At 41.4% G+C, this 22,900-nt stretch overlaps 3 protein-coding genes across 6 annotated transcripts; all 3 read right to left on the bottom strand.

The window, feature by feature from the left end:
• Positions 1-297: 297 nt before the first annotated feature.
• Positions 298-7,747, bottom strand: rem1 (RAS (RAD and GEM)-like GTP-binding 1). Of its 2 annotated transcripts, none has more exons than XM_077004331.1 (5): positions 7,297-7,747; positions 6,231-6,574; positions 2,877-2,959; positions 1,959-2,166; positions 298-1,681 (listed from the first exon to the last, which is right to left on the bottom strand). In XM_077004331.1, the coding sequence occupies exons 2-5, from the start codon at positions 6,559-6,561 to the stop codon at positions 1,404-1,406; spliced, it is 900 nt and encodes a 299-aa protein (XP_076860446.1). In that variant the 5' UTR covers positions 6,562-6,574; positions 7,297-7,747; the 3' UTR covers positions 298-1,403. The 2 variants fall into 2 exon arrangements, with proteins under 2 accessions (XP_076860446.1, XP_076860436.1); XM_077004321.1 differs by lacking the exon at positions 7,297-7,747 and adding an exon at positions 6,722-7,196.
• A 467-nt stretch (positions 7,748-8,214) lies between these two features.
• Positions 8,215-17,689, bottom strand: LOC143513180 (uncharacterized protein C20orf96-like). 3 transcript variants are annotated; one of them, XM_077004293.1, is made up of 10 exons: positions 17,415-17,689; positions 15,929-16,115; positions 15,716-15,840; positions 15,471-15,629; positions 15,208-15,307; positions 10,998-11,155; positions 10,616-10,717; positions 10,428-10,514; positions 10,194-10,309; positions 8,215-8,448 (listed from the first exon to the last, which is right to left on the bottom strand). In XM_077004293.1, exons 1-10 carry the CDS (start codon positions 17,541-17,543, stop codon positions 8,388-8,390), a joined length of 1,224 nt encoding a protein of 407 aa, XP_076860408.1. In that variant the 5' UTR covers positions 17,544-17,689; the 3' UTR covers positions 8,215-8,387. The 3 variants fall into 3 exon arrangements, with proteins under 3 accessions (XP_076860408.1, XP_076860425.1, XP_076860417.1); XM_077004310.1 differs by having other exon boundaries at positions 15,471-15,618; XM_077004302.1 differs by lacking the exon at positions 15,471-15,629.
• A 136-nt stretch (positions 17,690-17,825) lies between these two features.
• Positions 17,826-21,547, bottom strand: LOC143513208 (purine nucleoside phosphorylase-like). The gene is made up of 6 exons (XM_077004343.1): positions 21,416-21,547; positions 20,577-20,740; positions 20,054-20,157; positions 19,474-19,649; positions 19,019-19,209; positions 17,826-18,622 (listed from the first exon to the last, which is right to left on the bottom strand). Exons 1-6 carry the CDS (start codon positions 21,448-21,450, stop codon positions 18,402-18,404), a joined length of 891 nt encoding a protein of 296 aa, XP_076860458.1. The 5' UTR covers positions 21,451-21,547; the 3' UTR covers positions 17,826-18,401.
• Between the last annotated feature and the right edge of the window lie 1,353 nt (positions 21,548-22,900).

The raw sequence follows: 22,900 nt of genomic DNA, 5'->3' as shown, positions 1-22,900 counted from the left end.
TGTCGGATTTCTTCGCATGAAGAGATCTATGCTGTATGTGTAAAGTTCCAAAGCAGCTGAACTGCTCCACAAGACATTCTGACTACAACCTAAAACTACAACACAACTACAAGTACAGCACAATTATTAAATACAGAGAACATTGGAAAGAATATTTAAAATCATTCACCGTTATCACAATTAAGAAGACCAAATACAGAGACCAAAATATTCTGAAATGGTTGTAGGGGTTAATATAAAGAAAGTATATTCAACTTTATATTAAATAACATTTTAATAAATTGCCATATGTGCTCATTTATTATTAATTTATTGTATTATACAAATTATAGGTATACAGTAATGTTATATATTTACAAACCAACATTTTTTTTTACAAAATTATTATTTTTTTGTATCTGTAGCTTCTAACAAGTGGACACAAAATGGAAAGAAAAATATGCGTCCACAAAGTATTCTTCTTTGTTATTCTCGATTTCTTCGGTGTTCACACCATGTAATAAACTTTGAACTAGTTACACAGAGCCCTTTGAAATAACGAGGACAGTTGCATAGTATCTTGAAATTAAACACAGATCCAAAAAAGTTCAAAGACTGGGAAGCGGCGCGTACATGATGAAACTTTCACCACACACCACGCCAGCCTGTCCCGTTTAGCGTGCCAGCTAGCACCGCTGAATTCCTCCCAGCTGAAGCTGGAAGATGCAGAACATCCAGAATCCCAACAGCTATATTCAAATTTGAATCAGGATGTGAACTGGCCAGTTAGTAGAGGTCAGCAAAACATTACATTTGTACATTAGTGCAAATATTTAAAGCGAAGACCATGGTCTGTCTCTTTGGATAGTGCTCACCTTGTAGCAAAATACCCCAGTGTTTAAAAAGGATCTTTGTTTCTGCTAAAAATGGCAAAGGATTGTTTTTACTGTTGTGTCACTCTGAAACACTGTGCAGTCAGAATTGGATCCCCTAGGCTAGTCTACCCAATATGAGAAGCCACATGCTGACAGACATCAAACCAATCAAACCTCCCTCATCTGTTATATACAGCTATGAACCTTTTCTTTAGGAAATACAACAATCTTCTCAAATAATCATTATCCAGATATATTAGTTGAATGTGTTGTCAAGAGAGTCAGTAGAAAAGAAATCGATAACACATTCCACCAGCTTTGAAACTGTTAAATAAATAACAAGTAGCACAAAAAATAAAAAACATGTCCTTAACTGGTGGTTCTACAAGTCTCGGAGTACACAACAGATCCTTTCAGGAAAAGAGGAGAGAGGGATAAAAAAAAGATGACGAGAAGGAGAAAGAAAAGAGAAAGGAGAAAGAAAAGAGAAAGGAGAAAGAAAAGACAGGGGTGAAGGCAAAAGAAGGAGGAATCTCACAAGATGTCCCCTCACAGCACGGCGAGGTCGTGGCAGGACTTGGAGCGCACTTTGCGGGCCATCTTTTTGTTGTTCTTGGCCACGAGCCTGTCGAGGAAGCGCCGGGCCTTCTTAGTGACGCTCTCTTTGCGTTTGTAGATGGAGCGACGGAGCTCGATGACCTCTTTGCTGTCCCGCCGCAGGCGGATCTGCCTCACGACGCCCTCGAACAGCTCGTGGACGTTGTGGTGCAGACACGCAGACGTCTCGATGAACTTGCAGTCAAAGACGACGGCACAGGCCCGGCCCTCTGGCAAAAACAGTACCCTGGGTCACTGTTAGTGCAAGTACGCTTGGGAGCATGGCATTGCACGAGGCCAGCGAGACAGGAGACCAGCATGAAACAAGATTATACCACTCGCATACTGAATCTATTAAACAGCTCAGTGAAGCCCTGTTTACACTAGAGAAAAACCTGATCCTGCATCTGCATACCATCATCACAGGAGCAGTTATTCTAACAACAGTAGTGCAAGAGTTACTCTAAAGGCAACAGAAAATTCACTTCGGAGATCCTGTTTTCTCACCTTCTACCGCCACCTCTCGGCAGCGCACCAGGTCGCTTTTGTTGCCCACGAGGATGATGGGAATGTTCTCGGCCTGGCGAAGGCGTCGGAGCTGGATACGTAGCTCTGAGGCGCTCTCGAAGGTACTGCGGTCTGTGATGGAGTAGACGATGACGTAAGCGTTGCCCACCTGCATGCAATAATCCTGAACCCACTTCTCATCCTCTTCCTGTAAGACACAGAGAGTTTCACATGCACCTCTCAAGTCCAGTCCTGCGCAGTTCTCATTTTCCTTTTCCCCATCCTTCCTGATTCGGCTCACGGATGGATTGATAATTGTCAAAAAAAAAACCCCAAAAAAACAAAAAACCTGATCACTTTTGTACTAGGAGTATTACAGTCATCATCACTCACTGCACACTATTCTAGACTTTCTAGAGTTTATAATGTGGCGGGAAAGTAAAGAAATGAAAAGTGACACGCAATTTATAGCCACTAATACCAGTGTGATCCATGACCGTGTGCCCGGCACAGCCGTGTGCCCATGTCATGTGGGTGGTGCTCCAGGCGGGGGGCCCCCACGCAGCCGCGGGATCAATAGTGCTGGAATTGGTCCCCAATGCTTTGCATCTGCTGACTCTGCAGGGAGGCGGTGGCATTGCCTTTGTTTATTTGTTACACAAAAGCCAGATCCAGTTCACCTCCTGTCAATGGGGTTTGGCCAGTGGCACCGGGCCATCACGTGCCAACCACGGTACTCGCTAACGGAAAGGCATTGGGGAGCCTGCTGTTTTTGTGGAGTGTAATTTGCAGCTCCATGTAACTCAGAGAGTGGGGACCAAATTGGTTTATTTTGTATAGTGTAGAAAGTGAATTTGATTTGTTATTTTCATCTGTGGATTTTGTGTGTTTGGAGAAATGCATGTTTACTTATCATACCTGCTTTTCGGTTGCCCATGTATCCATTACTATGAGAGTGGTCTCTTCTCCATCCACTGTCAGTGTTCTTTCATATGTGTCCTCTAAAGCAGTAAAGATCACAAACAAGCTTCAAGAACTCACCTATCTATTTATGGCTGATCGTTTTCCTTTAGAGAAACTCAACAAATACACCCACAAATTCTTAAAATCAGATTAAACCAGACAGACTTAACATGACGTTAACAGCAAATAGGTGTTCTAGATACCTTGGATATCTTGAAAGGCGCTATATAAATGTAAAATTAATTCATTCCTTCATTCATTCATTCAACAGCTCAGTCGTAACACGTTTCCTCTTTCATAAATGTGGTTTGGTGGTGTATTCTACCACTTGCGTGATATATGACGCTACTCCATTTTGTCCTCATTTACATATGACGTTAGTGATTCATAATAGAACACCTCTCCAGAAAAAATACCACCTGAACCTGTCCAACCATAAAGGTCCTGGTAAGAAGCCATGTGGCATGGGAGGAGGTTTTCTCCAACAATACTTTCTCACACACACAGGTCATCAACAAAACTCTGCACGCAAACCCACTGAGCTGGTTGACTATTTTATTGAAGAGACACAGTTTCAATCAGTTTGGAGTGAGCATGATGCCAAACTTGCAACTGCAATATAAGTAATCAAATCATCATCCACACAGTTCCCATCTTGGTGAAAGTTACACATATGTTGCATGTTTATCTAACTGGTTTACTTGACATGGGTCTTTTTTAATATGCACAGACATATGTGGATTTTGAGTTACATTCACATATTGCATCTGTGAATTTAGTGCAGTTTCCAATGGTGTGCTAATTATCCCCACATAAACTTTATGAACAGGTATTAAATAACGAAATACCGCGTCACGTGTTTTATGTGGTATAGGGAAGTTTTATTAATCCGGTCCAGTGAAAGGGGCTTGTATTTATATGGTTCTCCAAAATGATTACAACTTCAACACTGTGCAGTAACCAAAAGAAGGAACGTTTCAGATAAATCACAGACGACTGTCAGCACAAACACGTTCATTTCAGACAGACACCGTTGCAGTTCAGCCGTTCGGAAAGAGGACACAGCTCCCCGTGTGTGCTGCTGTTGACATGTTTGTCCCTGATCTCCTTGTCTACGGTTATGTTATTGCTTCATGTTCATGAAGAGTGAGAGCGGAGCGAAACAGGGGGCAGAGAGCACTGTCTGCTTCAGGCTGACCCCGTGGTCAGGTTGACAAGAAGATGAACACACTTTACATTAGGGTGAAGCACACCGTGTCTCCTCTTTCCACGCCGTCACTTCCAAAGTCCTCCATGTACTTAGAGCACCGAGACAAAAGTCATATTCCACTTTACCATCAACATTAATTTAAAGCAGGATAAAAAAAGAAGCTTTAATCAATCACAATACTTTGGAACTTTGAATCAGTTAGTGGTATCTAAATGTGCTGCATCTAATTGTACTAAAAATAGTATACCTATATTTAAATAGCTCTATAATCACTTATAAAAAAGAGCCTCATCAGTTGAGTTCAAATGCAAATTTAACCATCCATTTATCCGATGCAAATTTCTCTTCCGATTGCATTCAGTATCATGTATTAATACTTGACAGGAGTTTCTTGACTAGGAATCACAGCCACTTTTAAAGCAAGAAACATTAATAGCTAATAGACTGAAGAAACTGAGAAATAACAATTTCCTGAATGACTCAGTGTGCTGATGCATGAAGATAAGGGAAAAAGCAGTAACACTGATCGTGTTTCTAAGGATCAGGAAACACAGTAACAGGTTATCAGACACAGACACACACACACAGACACACACACACACCCCTGCCATTATGTTGACGCAACTCTACAAGCCTGGTATATCTCTCAAGTTGAGAGTTAAGCTAACTTGGAATGAGGATCTAAAATGAGTACTAAATCGTTTTAAAATCTCTAAAACCTTTCATTTCATCCTCATTCTGTTGTGCTGCCATTTCTAGTGAGGTCTCCTGCTTAGTATCACTCAAAGTTCTCTGGAAGGTCTATGCCTTTCTGTAGGAACAGAGCTGTGTCAGATTTGACTGCATTGCACTTGGTTACTGAGTAGTAACTTTTACTCATGGTCTTTGCTATAGCAACAAATATGACAGAACACAGATGAACACATCAATGAATGACAAGAACATTTTTTCTGAATACGTCCTAATGAGAATTAATATACTGGCATTAACCATGAAATGCATAACACTGGTAACTCTGTGACATGGTCCACTCTAAGTGACAGCCTGGATCAATTGTGTCTCAGCTAGATAAAAACATAGAAAAAAAAAACGCCTGGAACAAAATATTGAGATGAAAATTAACTTGGGCTTACAACTTACATTTTACCAGAAGAAAATTAGGAAAACCAGCATTCTCAGTGTAAAAACAGATGTGATTGCAAAATCGTTCCCTTAATACAGTTGTACACTTCTAAATAAAAGCTAAAACTGAACTTCTATCGCTTCATTTCAAATTCATCTGGGTACAGACCTATAAACTAATTATGCTGCTTTCTGACAGGAAAAACGGTTGTCAAGTGTAAAAATGTGTGGAATGTGTCTCAGCCAATACTGAGATATTTTGACAATTGTAAAAGAATCACATGGTGGATCGTCTTCCCCCTTCTACACATACCAGCACAGTCTATAATTTATTTAGTTTTGAATTTTTTTGCAAAGGCACTTAATTTTCTTAATTTTCTGTGAACGCCGGTCAATCAGAGTTTATAAAGGGGTGACAGAGACTGTCAGTCAGAGTGGACCATCTCATAACCACAGAACACAATGACAAGGGAAAATGTGCCCCCCCCCCCCCCCCCACGTTCACTTCCCCAACACCACCACCCCAACCCCATCATACCCCCCACCCCCATTCCCGCCCCCAACTCAACAAGGTTATTGATCTGAATTTGTTTTGCTTCTGACCTGTCATGTGCAGAAACTAAACCCAGCAGTTAATAAAATTGTAAACTACAACATTTCAGTAGCCTTTTGACATATTGATGTGTTTCCTGTAGTCACCAATATATGAATCAATACCAACCTAAAATAATTGTTTTCAGAATGATTACAACACGTGTCATCTTGGGAGTTAAATAATTCAGATAGTACTGAGAGTTTAAGGGTAATAATGCAATGGCAATAAAGCCAGCAATTAAATTTAACATGGCAAGCTGAAAAAATGAACTTATACCTCAAAACAAATTTTGATGTGGGGGTTCACCTTATACAAACATGGTATTGACAAAATAACACAAGATACAGAACTAATGAATAATGTAACCGTTAAAACAGCCTACCTCCAATGTGGTTGTGCGCGTCCTTTTCTTGTATTCCTGCGAATATGTTGGCAAGGCTCGATTTTCCTACTCCGTGGTCTCCCAACAAAACTACGCGATAGAGGCATTCAGCTCCTGAACTGTCCGACTCATCGGAGTCTGAGGACCAGTTGGCCCGGGAAATGATGCTTTTGTCTCCGGGGTTGTAAGAAGCGGAGTGACCGAGCGGAGGGTGACGAGGGTCGACTTGGGGCTCTCTGTCTCTCGGGCCCGACTGGTGAGAGGAGGGGACCGGAGTGCTCGCTCTTCTCCGTAGGGTTTCCTTACCCTCTCTCTCCGTGTTGAGTGTCATCTTGGAAACATGCCTTCAAACGAAAAGTTAAATAACACTTAACTTCAGCCTAAGTGTAAATGACAGCTGAAAAAAACCACACGTGCAAACTTTACATATACGTCCAGCAAAACTGCAGACCAAAGAAGAAGAAACTATACAGATTCTAAGATTTACTCACAATAAAGATCATGCATGAATTTAGTAGGGCCAAGTAGCCTAAATAAAGTGAAATGACAAAGACGATAAAGTGAACGTGCTTCGCCCGGTCTCGTCCGCTCCTCCATCGGCACACGCGAGCGGAGCGCGCATCAATCAGTTTTGCTTGTAGTAGGTTGCGCTGTAACGCTACACCCAAGGAGTCATAGCAACAGCCAGCAAAGTTCCACAACGCCGTTAAAAATGCAAGAGTGGAATCAGGGGTTGTTCTCTCTTCCTCCCCCCGTCCTTCCTCCTCGCTCTGTCTGTCACACTCCTCTCTCACCCTTGCCTTCACAAAGCCTCGCACTGGTGCGCGCCAAGGCACCAAACACTGGTGAGTTCGAGCTTTCACGTTTAAGCCTTTCGTGAGGGCTGTAAATATAGATGTTTAGAGGTTCCCTTTTCATTAAGCGTGCCTGAATATTAACATCTTAGGTAAGTTTTGAAGCAGTGATCGCACGTATCCTGAGATAACACGCGTGAATGTTTTTTTTTTTTTTTTGCGCATAACGCATTTGTGAATTGTACATTGCGTTTATATTACTAATTCCTCACCCTGTTCACGGAGACCTATGCTTTCAAATCAGCAAGTTTCCAGTCTGGTGGGTCCTCAGAGCCGAAGCTCTTTCATTCTTGTCCTTTTTACATCGCGCCGGGTCATATATTCTGTGTGATCTGGAAGTTTTCCGAGAGTTCAGTCAAGTCTCCAACAAAAATTCCAACAAAATGACGTCGAGCTTCAGTCACTTCCTGCTTAACACTAAAGTTCGACATAAAACCTTGTAAGTCTTTATGTATTAGTCAGCGTCTTTGATCTTTCATCTTTCGTCTTACTTTGATAACTATGCTACTGTGAAGTTTTGCCAAATGCAACCCCAAGTGTCAATTGCACAACCATGAAGAAAACAGTAACTTTTGTGTCTTCAAATGTATAACAAGTATAAACGTCCACACATCTAACACATAAGCACATAAAGTCCAACTGGCTTTTGCAGGAATCTGCTCTCATGAATCTATTCCAACTGCAACATCAGAACTAATCAGAGCAGTCGCCCGTGCAGTGGGTGATGAAGGCCCTAACTGTTTACAGAACAAGTCCTGTTCCCACACTTAATTCAGTTACAGCAATGTCCCAAAACTGCAGTTACAGGGTTTGCACAGATTTAGAAGGGTGAGCTAGGCAAATAAATGTCCAAACATCCAAGAATAAAGTTCAACATTTGGAGAGTTGGCAATTAAACATATACCATAAACACACATATATATATATATATATGAGTAAAAACTATCCATAATAATAATGACTGTTTTATGAGCTGAATATGTATTTAACTTCAATAATTATATTTAATGTAGTTAAAACATTTTAAGCATATGTATTGAAGTTTAAAACCCCTGTTTATCTGTAATACTATGAAGTTACACACAGAATTGCATAAAATTTCAGTTTATTGTTTATTACATTTTCTTATAGTTCTGGTAAAGCTTATGACTAAGCGTACTCCAAACACAATGAGGAGAAAACAGTAAAGCCACATGTAGTGAAAATAACCTTCATTACCACTGTGTGCAGGCAGTGGTGTTGAAAATGAACTCGACCACTGAATCTACGTGAGGTTAAGTCAGGGTGCCCTTTTGCCATACAATTATATAGGCAGGCAGTCATGTCTTTTTACGCTGAGGTGGACATCTATATCTGGATCACACCTGCAATGAAAACCAGACACGCTGTTACTCACCTGTCTTTTATAGCATCATAAGAGGAAATGGTGTAACTCATATATATGGTTTTAAACTCCTCTGATCTTGCGAGCATGCATTACTCAAGCATGAAGTCATATCAAACACAGTATGGACAGGTCACCTCAACGCATACGTCACATACTCTCAAATTTCTCAACTCTCATTTGCACAATGAACGCGTATGAATAACCATCCACCAAAGAATGGTTTACATAATGTAAGAGACATTTTCCCATACATAGGCTGTTGAACACTGACTATAAATCAATGTGGGGATGCACAATGAGTAATTCACTGTGACAATAAACCATGTGACAGCTATCTTGTGAATAACAGAGGCTGCATATCACGCCAAAGGGGAACAAACTATTCAAAATTAAATTGCGGGTGTGCATGGGAATGCATATGTGTGTCTGTGTGGAGGTTCCCTCAGCAGCTGTGGCTGTGAAGTGTGTAAATCAGGATGCAAACAGAGACTCTTTATAGAACATCTGCCCTTAAATGTGGCCATTATAATGGGGGGGGGGGTATTCTGTTTAACACAGGAAGTGGGGGGACAGATTCTGGTGGGGCTCAGGGGGACAGACTCTGCTGGGGCTCAGGCCATCTGCACACACTCAACTCGAGCCTTTGTCACGCGTGAGCCAGGAAATCCCAAATCTGGTTGCTATTACCCTCGAAATGGAAATCTCAATCATACTGTGTTGTTTGTTAAAACTGAGTATGTCTTGACATGAGACAAATAAGCACTTTTTATGGAAAAAAGGTTAAAAGAACCATAAACTCAAGAGCCTACATCAAAGTACCTCACTTGTCTAATAGGTCACATGTTTGCAAAGGATTATGTAATCAAGCCTTCAGCATGTGCAGAGTCCAGCAGCACAGTGGTGCTGATGCTCTGCAGATATGAGTGATTGTCATGGGGAGGAAAATGTCACGCTGTTTTGGAACAAGCCGTTGGGAAACGTGAAACCCTTATTAACCTTTAATGGCCAACTGGGATTCCATGAATGTGCGGTATGATGCTGTTCTTCATTAATCTTTAAGACGGAGCTTTTTCCAAAACTGTAATATTACACGCCTTACGCTGACCCATTACTTTTTCCCCTCCTTTTCTTCCTTGGAAAGAGGAGTAGGTGGATTCGCCTCCTAAGACTTCGCCTCCTGTCTGCCTCATTTGTAATGCTGGGACAAACATGCACTGACAGCTATTGAATGTGCCCTGCTAATTTAATATGCCACTACTACTATCCATGCGCATGCCACTTATTGCAACTTTAATGTTTTTGAATTAATCTTAACTGGTAGTTTCCCATAAAGCACATATACTGCGAATTCTGCAGTTAATGAGTATAATTCATCACTGTGCGGTGCCAGTGTTTGTAAACAGCTGTGAAGGAGTCTCTTGGCATTAGCCTGCATGTATCATTCATACATGCAGGCTTTTGCCACTTTAATAAGAATATTAATACAATGTCAATGACTAAACATACCCAGCCTGCCCCACTTTAGTGATAATTCATGACGTTTCTTAATTATATTGGTCAGAGAACATAATTTTAATAATGATCTATTAACGTATTTTTAAACAACAATTAAAAAAAACGTGCACCTGTTCTGATATTATAGAAGTCTTCTTCATGGATAAGAAATCGGATTTGTAGCGGTGGATCATGTAAAAGACATGTTGATCCATGACTCGTACGTACCGGTCTGACTTTGGAAAAACATTGAAGACTTCTTTGCTGCAATTAGGCCTCAACAGCTGCAGGGCCTGAATGTTCCTCAAGAGGGCGCTGTTTTCCTCCTCCAATTCCATTATTTCCTAGGAAGAAGATTTTCATATACTACATATTGTGAATCCTTAATTTACCGCAAGATAAGTCATGAAAATATCTTAATATCTGAGAAGTTTGGGCATATAGTATGAATGAACAGGCCACCTGTTTGTGTAGTTTGATTTCTCTCTTCATGGTGTGGTTATGTAAAACCATATGTTTCACAAGTGGAGGGACACAAGACACACTTTGCTGTAAAAAAAGAATATCACCAAATATTAATATCCCCCAGTGTAGTCGATTAAACACTCTTAGCTCAAATGTACCAAGTGTCTGCAGCGATGGTCCAGTACTTTAGCAATGGCAGACAGCACTTCCTGTTCTTTCTGTTGGAGCTGCTTCTCCAGACTGGCCATCTCTGTCTGACACAGCACACTGACATCGTCACATTCATCCTGACAGAATGAGGGAGGGAAGTATGCTATCAGAGACAGAAACTTTCCAGAGGGCTTTTTAAATGTCTAAATGTCTGCCAAAAAAAAGAATCCATTTGATCCAAGACCTTTGTACCCTGATAACCTAGAAATGATTCCAAACATCCCACAGCAAATGAAACTGTGTTATAGTCATGCCAGTTGAACAGAGGGTTTTACAGTATTGTCCACTGTTCAGTCTTCTGCCCTTCCCTGCCCCCTTTAAAGGTCTTCTGTAAGAACGGGTGGTTTGTTGCTGTACCTGCTGGGCCTTCTGCAGTTTGTCCAGGTCCACCTTCATGTTGGCGATCTGCAAGGCTTTGACTGGATACTCCTTGTCTTTGTACGTCTTTAGGGTGTGAAGCTCTGTCCGGGCGTCCAGCACTTGTGCCATCACTGCCTCCAGTTTTACCTGAAGACCTAAAGTGTTGAAAAGACAGCACTTATTTTTTATTTTTATTTATGCTTAATTTTACATCTATGACTCGTGAGCCAGTCCTGTAGAATGTCTGGAAGATCTACTCCAGATCTGACCCATACAAACTCAGGACTGCAGAAGTTCATGTTCAGAAAAAGTACAAAACAAAAGCCTTAATTGCTTGGCGTTCTTTGTTCATGCCTAGACATTAGAATCATATTATTAAATCCAAATTTTTATCTAATTATTTAATAATAATAATAATAATAATAATAATAATAATAGGTTACATTTATATAGCACCTTTCACAAACCCAAGGACGCTTAACATCACATATATGAGGGAAAACACACTTAGGAAGAATAATGAGAGGTAAAGAGGAAAGTTTTAAGTTGGTTTTTGAAAAAAGACAGTTACAAAGAGATTGAGGCAGAGAGTTCCAGAGTTTTGGGGCAGCAGCACTGAAAGATCTACTGCCCATGGAAGCAAGCTTAGTGTGTGGGACAATGAGAAAAGTGAAGTGTGAGGATCTAAGGGTGCGAGAGGGACGATAAACCTTGATGAGTAGGTGAGATATGCAGGGGCAAAACCATGAAGAGCCTTGAACGTAAGAATCAGTAGTTGATTCTGCAAGTGACAGGTAACCAGTGTAACTGCTGAAGGACGGGTGTGATGTGCGCAGAGCACATAGTAGATGTGAGGACTCGAGCTGCTGAGTTCTGGCTGTACTAAAGGCAGTTTAAAAGTTTAGCTGGAAGACCGAAGAAGAGGGAATTGCAGTAATCAAGACATGAACAGATGAAGGCGTGAACATCGTCATCTCTGAGGATGGAGCGGAGACGAACAATATTGCAGTTGGTGGAACGCTGTTTTAGTTACAAAACTTATGAGTTTCAAAACTAAGTGTTGAGTCGAATAGACAACCAAGGTTCTTGATAGTATAAGAAGGCTTAATGGAAGCACCATCGACATTGACGGTGATGTTACGGATATCAGGAATTAGTGATTTTGAGCCTACCAATAAGACCTCAGTTTTATCGGCATTGAGTTTGAGGTAGTTTTGGTGCAGCCAGAGTTTAAGGTCAGAGATGCAAGCACTCAGTGTCTGGGCGGAAGCAGAAGGGGAAGCAGCACTGATGTAGATCTTAATGTATATAGCAATGGAAATGTAGGCCATGTTTCCAGATGATATTGCCTAAGGGGGAAATGTAGAGAATGAATAAAAGGGGTCCAAGAACGGAGCCCTGGGGTACCCCCTGAATGACAGGTGTAGTGGAAGATCTGTAGGAGCCTAGTGATATAAATTGTTGCCTGTTGGTGAGATAACACTGTAGCGAACTAAGAGCCAGTCCTGTAACACCGATAGACTGTAATCTGGAAAGAAGAATGTTATGGTTTATTGTAGGGCTGTCCACGACCAAGGATTTTTTTGGTCGACCAATGGTCGTCATTTACTCCGACTAATCGACCAATTGACCCCCTCCCCCGCCCTAAAAAAAATAATCCCATTTTGACCGGGATACACATTTGTGAAGTTTTATCTTTAATGCCGGGCTGCCGCATCTATGCGCATTTACCACTAACGCCAGGAGTAACCTTGTGTGACTAACAATGTTTCCTGGTTCATCTAAACACTAGGTCTATAGCCTACACAAAAATCCGTTATCTGCTCAGTTCTTCTCCCAGTTGAAGAGTTCGCGGCATTGTCGTGTACAAGAGCGACCCTTTTTTCCGCGGGGATTCTAAACTCTGCCATTACTTCGCTGAGTCTCTCCTATGTTAGCAGCTGTGTGGCTCACTCCCAACTCTAGCTCCCAGCACGAATGAATGCATTCGGCAGTTATCAGAAATAAAATGCGCTGTGACCGTCATGTAACTTTCCATCTGGTTAGTCCATATATCCGTTGTGAATAGGCCTGTGTTGAAAAAATCGATTTTCCGATTCAGAATCGATTAGCATATGATGATCTGATAATCGATTCGTACGTCCAAAGATCGATTTTTTGTGAACTTTTACCCCCGCCTCGTCACTGAATTCACGCAGGCGTGCTCGGTCTAACCAGAGGTCTAACTAACTGTAAAACAACACGGCATCGGACAATAGTCAAATCGGCAATCTAAAAACAGAAGGACAGTTTATCCAGTGTCAGTGACTATTTACAGTTAGTCCATGTCACTGACAGTTTACCCAGTGTTTTTACAGTTTAAAAAAGTTAAAAATGTTCTTGTAACGTTGGAGCGCAAGGCGATGGACGAGACAGAATCCTTTGCACTTTCCAAATCATTACGTTTATTACATTTACCGAAGCGCAGACAGCACACATAAAACACGTTTACATAGAACATGTGTGACTCAAACAACGACGAGCACAGGACGCTGCGCGAACGCACATTAAGTAGACAAACCACACAAACCCCACGTGATGACGAGACGAGTCACAGGTGAGGATTATCACAAGACGCACCCGCACCCACGGAGATACGCAGACGAGTAGACGCAGACAATGTTAACACACGCCCAACAGGGAGGGGTCGGGGACCGTAACGTGAGAGTTCTGTTCTTATAATCTCACTTTAAAGAAAAATACACGTTTACATTTTATACTTTCAGTTTATTAAGTGTGAGCATTTTTAAAATAAAAATGCATTTGGTAGCAACAGCTTTTGGGTGACTTCTTAATTATTTCAATCATAATAATAATGCACTGGTTAGTGTCCCAGTAGGAGTCCACTGTTGCAGATATAGACACCTCAAAGATGTCCTCTGTTTATTGCCCTGGATTACCTTTCTTGAAGGTAGATTTATGATTACCCTTTTCACCAGTCTTCCAGCCATCAGTAACTACCAACTACCAGTAACTATTTGCTGATTAATATTGATATAATACTAGTTTTAGCATGTTGCTTCTGTACATAGTCAGGAAACAGCTCAAATAAATGCATTTTTAATAACACTAAACCCCGAATTGGATCGAATCGGATCGAATCGATTAAATCGGATTAAATCGAAATAAATCGATTCTTAATCTTCAGAATCGGAATCGGATCGATTCTTGGAATTTGAATCGATACCCAGCCCTAGTTGTGAAGCTGAGTGCTTTACAGTTTTCGATCTTGCCCTAAAGTGTTTGTTTTGTATTGCTGTATTTGCTCTTAACCGCGTGCATCACTGTTTTACGTCTATCCAGGCTATATCCGGGCTCGAGGCATTCAATTAGATTTTTGAATCCCTCACCACTGCCGATAATCACAGGTCGCATGTCCAGCGCTGTCCTTGTCAAACAAACCACCAACGGTAAATTCGTGTCACGTCTTCCTTTGTCACGCTGTTGAAATTAAAAGTCCCAGAAGCCCTTTGACGAGACGCAGCTTTTTTTCCCTTCAACCAATCGACCAATGGAATTTGGTCGACTAGTAAATTTTTTGGTCGACCAACGATTAATCGATTATTTGCCATCAGCCCTAGTTTATTGTGTCAAAAGCAGCAATGAGGTCCAAAAGGACTAGAATGCTGAACAGTCTGGAATCTGCTGCGAGCAGGAGATTGTTTGCAACTCTTATTTAGGAGAGCAGACTCAGTACTGTGTAGAGTCTGAAAACCAGACTGAAAAGGCTCATACAGCGTATTACTGGAAAGAAAGTCATGCAGTTGCATGACAACAATTTTTTCCATTATTTTAGCCATGAATGGGAGGTTCGAGATGGGTCTGTAATTAGATAGCAAAGATGGGTCTAGACCAGGTTTTTTGAGTATAGGTGTGACAGCAGCTATTTTGAGAGAAGAGGGGACAGTGCCTAACAAGAAGCATTGGTTTATCAAGTCGGAAATAGGAGTGGATATAACAGAGGAAATAGATTTGAGAAGAGCGGGGGGAGCCGGGTCAAGTTTGCAGGAAGAGGAAGACGGCCCACTAAGGATGTCAGAAACAGTGGAAGGTTCAACAGAAGTAAAGGCAAAAAGGCATTTATCTGTACTCTGAGGGGAAGCTTGGGGGAAAGATTAACTAGTCAATATAGTTATAATTTAGTTGGTAAATGAGACTTTCATCTAACCAGAGAGTTGATTCTTTGCCTCCTGGACAGTGTCCCTCAGCTCAGCTCTGGCCTGTGTGATCTGCATGGTGCTCCATTTGCTGTAGGCAGCTCCTGACCTCTTAAATCACATCACATTTAATTGGTTAAAGTCTATTCTGAAATACATTTAAATCCCATTTGTAGTCACATACTACCAATGAACCGTCTTTCAAATGGCCTTCTAGGTTCCAGTTTGGTTATGTAAAAGCATCCTGTGTTCACGGAGGACTCAGCTAACTCACCCCTAGTTTTGCGTACTGGATGAGGAGTTCCCTTGCCCTGGACACACTCTGTCTATCTGTGTCCTCAATGTCCCTGACCCCCTGCTGGTTCACGTCCTCTAGCAGTTTACAATGCTCTTCCAACTCCTCAACAGCCCTTTTCTGAGACCTGATGAGCATCTGAACGACAGCTCGTGTTGTAAAAGCTTGCCACGATGACAGATAAGCCTGAAACGATTTTGCCCATTTCCTATGGCTTCACGCACCTGCTGTATTTTCGTCGTATCATTCATACTGACTGACTTGTCCTCCCATCTCTTGTTTTGTGTCCTTCTGGAGAGTCTAGATGGAGCTGTAGGCGACTCTTGGATGCTGCTTTCTCGGGATCTCCCTGTTCACAGAGAAGAAGAGCAGCCATGAGCTTGTGTGTCACACAGAGACGACGTTTAGAACGCAGTGCTTTGCCGATACGGGCTCACCAGCTTTTTCAGACTGGACATGTTTCACTTCAGTGTGAGGTGTAGATTCGCCGTGCTGCTCTGAGATCGGTCGATGGGATGGTCTGGCCGGTTGGCGAGCAGGTCCAGCTGAAGCCCATAGGATCGGTCGCGCTTCCGTTGATTTGAAACCATTTGTTGTTTTGCTGCGCTCCCACTTGCTGTAGTCCTTGAAAATAATAAAGTTGGCATTTACAATAATAACAATATAGCAATAATAACAACGACAATAATAATGCTAAATATTAATTCAATTTAATACACAATAACTATATAATAATCAGAACAATGTCTTAAAGGACATTAACTATCCCACCCTTCACACCGCAACAATTGATCATGTCCAGTTTAGTGCACTGATTTAATAAATAAATCAATAAAATTCATCCAGTGCAGGGGACCCGGGCCGCTGGTGTTGTGTGAAAGACGGAGAGAGACCTGTAGGTCTAGTGTGAGAGAGAGAGAGACAGAGAGAGAGAGAGAGACCTGTAGGTCTGCACACTCCAGGCCTGTAGGTCTGCACACTCCAGGCCAACGGCAGCTGAACCCAGAGCTCATGCACAGAAGGTCAGTGCTTAATTACTGAACACACACATGTGCAGGGCAGTGACAAAGCGAGCGTTCAACTCCGAGCTCGAATCTCATCCTGAAAATACTGCTCTCGTTTCACTGGCTCCGCCCCCCTGACCTCTGACCTCTCCAACACCACCTTTGCCATAAATCAACTGCTGCAAAAGCTTGCATGTCGGACACACACACACACACACACACACACACACACACACACCCACATACACCTTCTCTCCCCTATTACATTTACCTTAGATCTGTGTTATGTGGCCGGAGCCATCATTCTCAGCACCTTTCCGAAGAAAAACAAATTTATCCATGATGCCACTACAAATAAACTTAAATCTTAAGATGCCGTCAAATCACCTCACTGCCAAATCCATGAGCATATGAGAAACAAGCAGCATCCCTCAAACAAGCCTACAGGCTGACTCAACATGGATGAATGTTTTAATGCCTTTACATGGAATGAAGGGGTTTCATCAAAGACTGAGTTATTCTTAATCAACGGGTCAAAGGTCGAATAAATTCAACCTTCATTGTCTGCATTTGAACAGGGGATTTGAAGATAAAAACTTATGGAATGGCTTTATTACTGTGATCACAACTTCGACGATTTGCATTAATGTTTTAGTTTTTCAGTCTGATGATGATGATGATTACATCACAAGACACCACCTTTTGTTTAGAGTGAAGTGTAACTTCAGCTAGTAGTTTTGCAATAGCTGTGTTTTTTGCAGTTTTCAGCCGACTCTTTCGTCTGGCGTGGCTAAATCACGGAGCTGACAGTGGTTGGTTCAATCAACACAAATGGTTAAAGATTTCTCAAAAAAGTTTTAATGTCTAAAAATAAACAAAAACGGGAAAAAAAGAAAAGACAAGAGATAAATAAACTTACCAAATTTTTTAAATCGTCTTTCAGAGTACAAAACAAGTGTTTCGGTAGTTTGTTCATTGTTTTCCAAAAACAATATAATAATAGGTGCTTGATATTCGTGGATATTTCAGAATCACTGTCACTGTTCATAACACTTTTCTAAGAATTCACTTGTGGAAACAACACAACATTATTCTGATAAGACAAGAACGTCTCAATGGCGCGAATTATGTATTCGCTGTTCTAAAAATCAGACGTTCCAGAAGTTCCAATTGTCATAGCAACCACACGCACGGAAAGTCCGCCAATGGAAATGTACCGCCATCTATAGGCCACTCTATTCATTGACTGACTCATACAGGCAGATTAACATGAATAATGGATAATGATGGGAATTAATTGCTAATAGAAAAGTACGATCCCAGGCGAATGTATTGCATCATCAATTAATTCACGTGAAAGTTTTATTAATGAACAATTTTTCAGTTGGATACATAATAGATATGCTATAGTCTCTTGACTGGCAGCCACTGTATTTGTGCAAGGACAAACAGAAAATAAACCAATAATTAGGCTACTGTCGTAGTACGAGTACCAATATATTAATTAGTATAATACAACTAAAAAGCTTTGACTAACACAAATATAGGACTCATAGGACAGTGATTGCTGTTCTTCATGGAATATACAATGAATTCAAGTGTATGTTCAAACAGTATGATGTACAATACACAACAAAAACAACACTCCTCAAAATCATCTTCAATTGATCACATTTAAAACTGCGATGCCGTGATGGTCAGTGTCCTGAAACACACTGTGCAAATAAAGCCCTCACTAGAGCTAATTTAAGAAAATGTATTATTCCACTTAGCAAAGATGATATTTAATAACAAAATAAAATAATATGATAGAGAAGTCACTGAAAGACATCCCATAATGCTAAGAAACATGGGGCTCCAGCTAGTGTCAGTTGCTGGAGAGGCTGGCAGTTGGAGAAGATGGCGATCACATGGCAGTGTTGTTGTTCATGTCCATGCGGCCCACGAGCTCGGCGACGAGCTCCTGCAGCGCGGCCGCGCGCATCGCGCTGACCTCCAGCACGGCCTGATGGTCCACTGTGTCGGAGTCCCCGTAGCGCCGCACCACTTTATTGGTGATGAGGGAGAGGCCGAACACGCGGACGCCGCAGTGCTGGGCGACCACCACCTCCGGCGCTGTGCTCATTCCTGAAGGGCAGCAGAGGAAGCTTTACTACTGACTCACGAACTTCAGAAAACACTTGGTGGAAAATATAAAAATCTTCCATTTGTGGTCAACTATCTGCTTTTTGCAACTATCTGTTTTTACTGAACCACTGGAGCACAACACAGTCAGCCAGATATGAATCGTATTCTGGATGTAGCGATGACTGAAGACAGTGACACCCAGCTTCAATCCCGGGTCTTTCGGGAGGTAAACATGCACTCTGGCTACCAGAGCAAATAACTAGCTCTCCGGCACAGCAACCAGAACACACATTTACCTTCCTGAGTGATGCACTCTGTCACCCTCGAGTGTGCCCTGGCCTTTATAATTGCATACTATAATAATTTCCGTTCATGTCACTGATTATGGATGCTTACCCACTGCATCCGCCCCCAGTCTGTGCAGAAGGCCGGCCTCAGCTACGCTCTCGAAGTTGGGTCCGCCGACCATGCAGTACACGCCCTCCTGCACAAACTTGGACATGCCCAAGCTTTTACAGATGTCAAAGGCCAGCTTTCGCAGATCTTTATCATAAGCGCCAGACATTGGTGGAAAGCGTGGCCCAAACCTGGGAAATAGACAGACAGACAGACAGACAAGAGGATGGTCAGTGTCCCCTAGTGGCACCATGCTAACCATAAGCTCTCTCATGTTCTCTCTGTTCTTATCCATTCTTATTCATATTAGCATTTTGAATGAAATAACTGGTAATTAACTCAATGATGAATGAAATTGTCATCTTGTCATCATACCTGGGTTCTTAATGAAGGGTTGTGATTGGATAACCCTGTATTGTGTTCATATAAAAACACGTCTGCATTGGCTAACTTACTTGTCGTCGTTAGGGCCATTCAGTGGGTTCAACCCAGCAAGTCCGGGAATGTTAATATGATCCTTGATGATCATGATGTCACCACAGTGGTAGCTGTCTGCTAAAGATCCTGCAGCATTTGTGACAATCAGGGTCTCCACCCCCAAAAGCTTGAACACCCTTACTGGAAAAGTAACCTGTGACAGAGATCCAGAACACACTCAGCCCTCATATCTCTTGGGCTTTGAAATGCCCGGAACATCAAACATCTAAACACTGTGCTCATGTATCTCAGCCTTCTTACTCCAAGATGTATGCCTTCTACTGTACTCTCCAGAGACTGAATGGAAGTGTCCAGAGACTGAATGGAAGTGTCCAGAGACTGAATGGAAGCCTCCCAAGGTTCAAACTGGACAATAGTACCATTGACTGGAGAAATGAGCACCGGCACTGAGCATGTGAGGCAGCTCAGCGTGACCAGCAGCAGGAGAGCACGCATGGTGCTATTTACTGAAGAAATGCACTTCCCTCCAGTTCACACTTGTGACTAAGTCATGACTGGCTCAAGAGTACAGACACCATAGAGTGTGAAAGGACTCACCTTAGAGAGTGAGTAACCTTCATACATGTGGAAACGGCCTTGCATACAAACGCAGGTCTTTCCTCTGAGTTCACCAAACACTAACCTCCCAGCATGGCCCTGCACTGTGCATGCACACGCAAGAGAGCGTGCACAAGTGTAAATGTTCACACACACATGCACACAAACAGATGCACACGTACACACACACACACACACACACACACACACACACACACACAAAAACACACACAAGCCACTATGATATATACTACTACATTTCTTCAGTACAAGACTATTATCTGGGACCACAAATGCATAATGCATACTTTTACTAATATGGTGTCTGCTGTGACCGGTTCATTTCAAGGAGATATACAGTCTGTATTTTAAACATTTAAAGTGAAGCTTTGGTAACATATACATTATACATTACATTATTTGGTACATGTGCTTTGTCTATCTCACTAAATCTTTTTTCTAGAAAGAAGGCCACGAGTCCTCTTGTTTCAGTGACCTGCTTCAGCTGAGCTCACGGTTGTACCTGTGCTGTGAGGAAAACCAGGGATTTCCGAATACTTGAAGGAGTCTTGGAACTGGAGGACTTCTGCCAGCAGGCCCAGTCCGGAACCACAGATAATGGCAATTTTGGGCCTGTGTTGTGTCTGGGATAACAGCCAATCAGCTGATTTCTGATAGTCTTCATGACTGGGAGGAGGCAAAAAAAAATTATATATATCACATATATATATATATATATATATATATATATATATATATATATATATATATATATATATATATATATATATATATATATATATATATATATAGCTGAGCCCCAGCCTTTCTCATAGACTGGGGAAGTGAAATGTGTTGCACTTATCACTAAACCATATGGCAGAATGTGGTACAATGGAGAAAGATGATGGTGACGTCTGACATGCCGGGACAAATCTTTGCTAACTCATTAAGGTGTGTTTTTAAGAGTTCTCATTAACATAACAACCTTGTCTTTTACCACAGACATTTCAGGTTATTCGCCACAACTAAAACTGACTAAAAGGATTTTTGCCCTTTAGGAAGACTACACTGAAACACTAAAGAGGATTTAAAAACAAAACTATTTTTCATCTTGTAACTGGCCTCCAGGAAATATATGTAAATGCGAATAAAACCCACAACCTACTGTACACAGCTTAAACAACATCACTCACAATCTGTGAGAGCGTAAATGTCAGTATTTAAATGTCTGTATTGCTATTCTGTCCCTTTATACATTAATATGCTCAAAACATATTCACACTCTTCTCAGTAATTATTTGTGACATTCACTCATTAAAGATTCCTGATAACAAGAGACAAAGAAACTTTACGTCTTACCTGATCTGATCTTTTCTATATATATTGTGCTCCATGTTAAAGTAGAAATTTGGCTTGAAGATAAACTGAGTCACAGAGGAGAGGCAAATAGGAATGAAGGAGCAAAGTTTTCAGTCCATTTAAATACATCCAATCCTGACACTCGCTAAAAAGCACAGACTTCCTGATTGGTTACAACTGGTTGAACGTTGTGGCCAGTGAGCCTAAATGAGTGGCTGTAGCTTTGAGGCATATTAATATTTAAATACTCAATATGCAAATTTCATCTAAAATCAGCCATTGTCAACAACTTGTAACCTCTATGTAACCATAACATTTGAGACATATTTTAAACATGACCAGAATATGCTTACAGAAAGATATTTACAATAGATCAGCTAATCGTAAAAGATTATACAGTACATTTTATATGTTATAAATCATGTGCGCAAACACAGGAAATATCATGCCTGTTTGAACCAGATATAGTTTGAGCAACCTCACTTCTTGGTTTATGTTGATTATCTGATCTTAACTGTAAACCATTCTGTGTGTCAAAATATAGCAGTGCTGTGATGAAGAAATGGCCATAAATGTTCATAAAAATAGGTTAGGTCAGACTTTAAATGCCCTTACAATCATGATGAATGGCTAGCTATTTTAATATACGGTGGAATGATCAACCAGTTCCACCATTATGTTATACCAACCACACAATATCCTATACATGTACTATTATTGCTTGTCTCTGAAACATTTGATATAAATCACAGGGAGTTTTCTCCTCCTCTTGAGACAGTGGTGTCAAACTCAACCACTTAAAAGGCCATACTGAAAATCTGAACAAAACAGGGGGCCAGGGAATGTGTTTTTCTTTTGTTTTTAAATAACATTGTACTATATTACCTGAACTGTCTTTGCTGCAAATTCATTAAATCTTGTGGTCAGCCTGAAATCCTCAGGATGGAATGAAGGTATCTGTCAGTGAGACGAGCTCTGTGAGATTTATCTTCTTCATGGAGGACAATTTCTCACACAGGTATGTGCAACCAAACACAGACAGCATGTGGAATGTAGGTGAAGCTTGGGCAGTGTTTCTGGGACAAAAGTAGGGAGCTTGGCTGGCCCGACTGAATCGTTTTTGGCCTTGAGTACACCACTGCACTGTAGTTTTACCCACTCGATTTGCATGTTCATTGGTGATCTCTCCACATTAGCTGCAAATGAATTGTGGGAAACCTCAACATTTGAACCTCTGGGTCTTGAAATATGTGAATGATCTTACAATCTCTATGCGCAGTGTGTTGAGTTTGATTGCAAAATGCACACTTGGGAAAATCTGTGGTAGCTTGCTTACAATTGCTTGCGATTGATGGAAGGTCACCCAGGTTACGCTGATGCGTTTGGTTTACCCACAAAGCTCAGTTTGGTTTGGAAGGCTTTCAAAGGAGCATGCATGTCTGTGAGCTGACGATCGAGTCCATGCAGTTGTAGGTTCTGTGTGCT

This window comes from Brachyhypopomus gauderio, chromosome 1 (assembly GCF_052324685.1).
Source record: "Brachyhypopomus gauderio isolate BG-103 chromosome 1, BGAUD_0.2, whole genome shotgun sequence".
In the NCBI taxonomy this organism is placed as follows: Eukaryota; Metazoa; Chordata; class Actinopteri; order Gymnotiformes; family Hypopomidae; genus Brachyhypopomus; species Brachyhypopomus gauderio.
This window is presented reverse-complemented; position numbering and strand designations above follow the sequence as displayed.

What these genes read in the sequence shown, in the direction of transcription:
- rem1 (XM_077004331.1), bottom strand. Translation starts at nt 6,561, where the DNA reads ATGACACTCAACACGGAGAGAGAGGGTAAGGAAACCCTACGGAGAAGA. An exon ending in CGCGCACAACCACATTGGAG is followed by an intron (nt 2,960 to 6,230) that starts GTAGGCTGTTTT and finishes TTACTGCTTTAG; the next exon opens with AGGACACATATGAAAGAACA. An exon ending in CATGGGCAACCGAAAAGCAG is followed by an intron (nt 2,167 to 2,876) that starts GTATGATAAGTA and finishes TGTGTCTTACAG; the next exon opens with GAAGAGGATGAGAAGTGGGT.
- LOC143513180 (XM_077004293.1), bottom strand. Translation starts at nt 17,543, where the DNA reads ATGAACAGTGACAGTGATTCTGAAATATCCACGAATATCAAGCACCTA. An exon ending in TCCAGTACGCAAAACTAGGG is followed by an intron (nt 15,308 to 15,470) that starts GTGAGTTAGCTG and finishes ATGTGATTTAAG; the next exon opens with AGGTCAGGAGCTGCCTACAG. An exon ending in AAATCAAACTACACAAACAG is followed by an intron (nt 10,310 to 10,427) that starts GTGGCCTGTTCA and finishes TCTTCTTCCTAG; the next exon opens with GAAATAATGGAATTGGAGGA.
- LOC143513208 (XM_077004343.1), bottom strand. Translation starts at nt 21,450, where the DNA reads ATGGAGCACAATATATATAGAAAAGATCAGATCAG. An exon ending in AATGGCCCTAACGACGACAA is followed by an intron (nt 19,210 to 19,473) that starts GTAAGTTAGCCA and finishes TCTATTTCCCAG; the next exon opens with GTTTGGGCCACGCTTTCCAC. An exon ending in ACTGGGGGCGGATGCAGTGG is followed by an intron (nt 18,623 to 19,018) that starts GTAAGCATCCAT and finishes GCTGCCCTTCAG; the next exon opens with GAATGAGCACAGCGCCGGAG.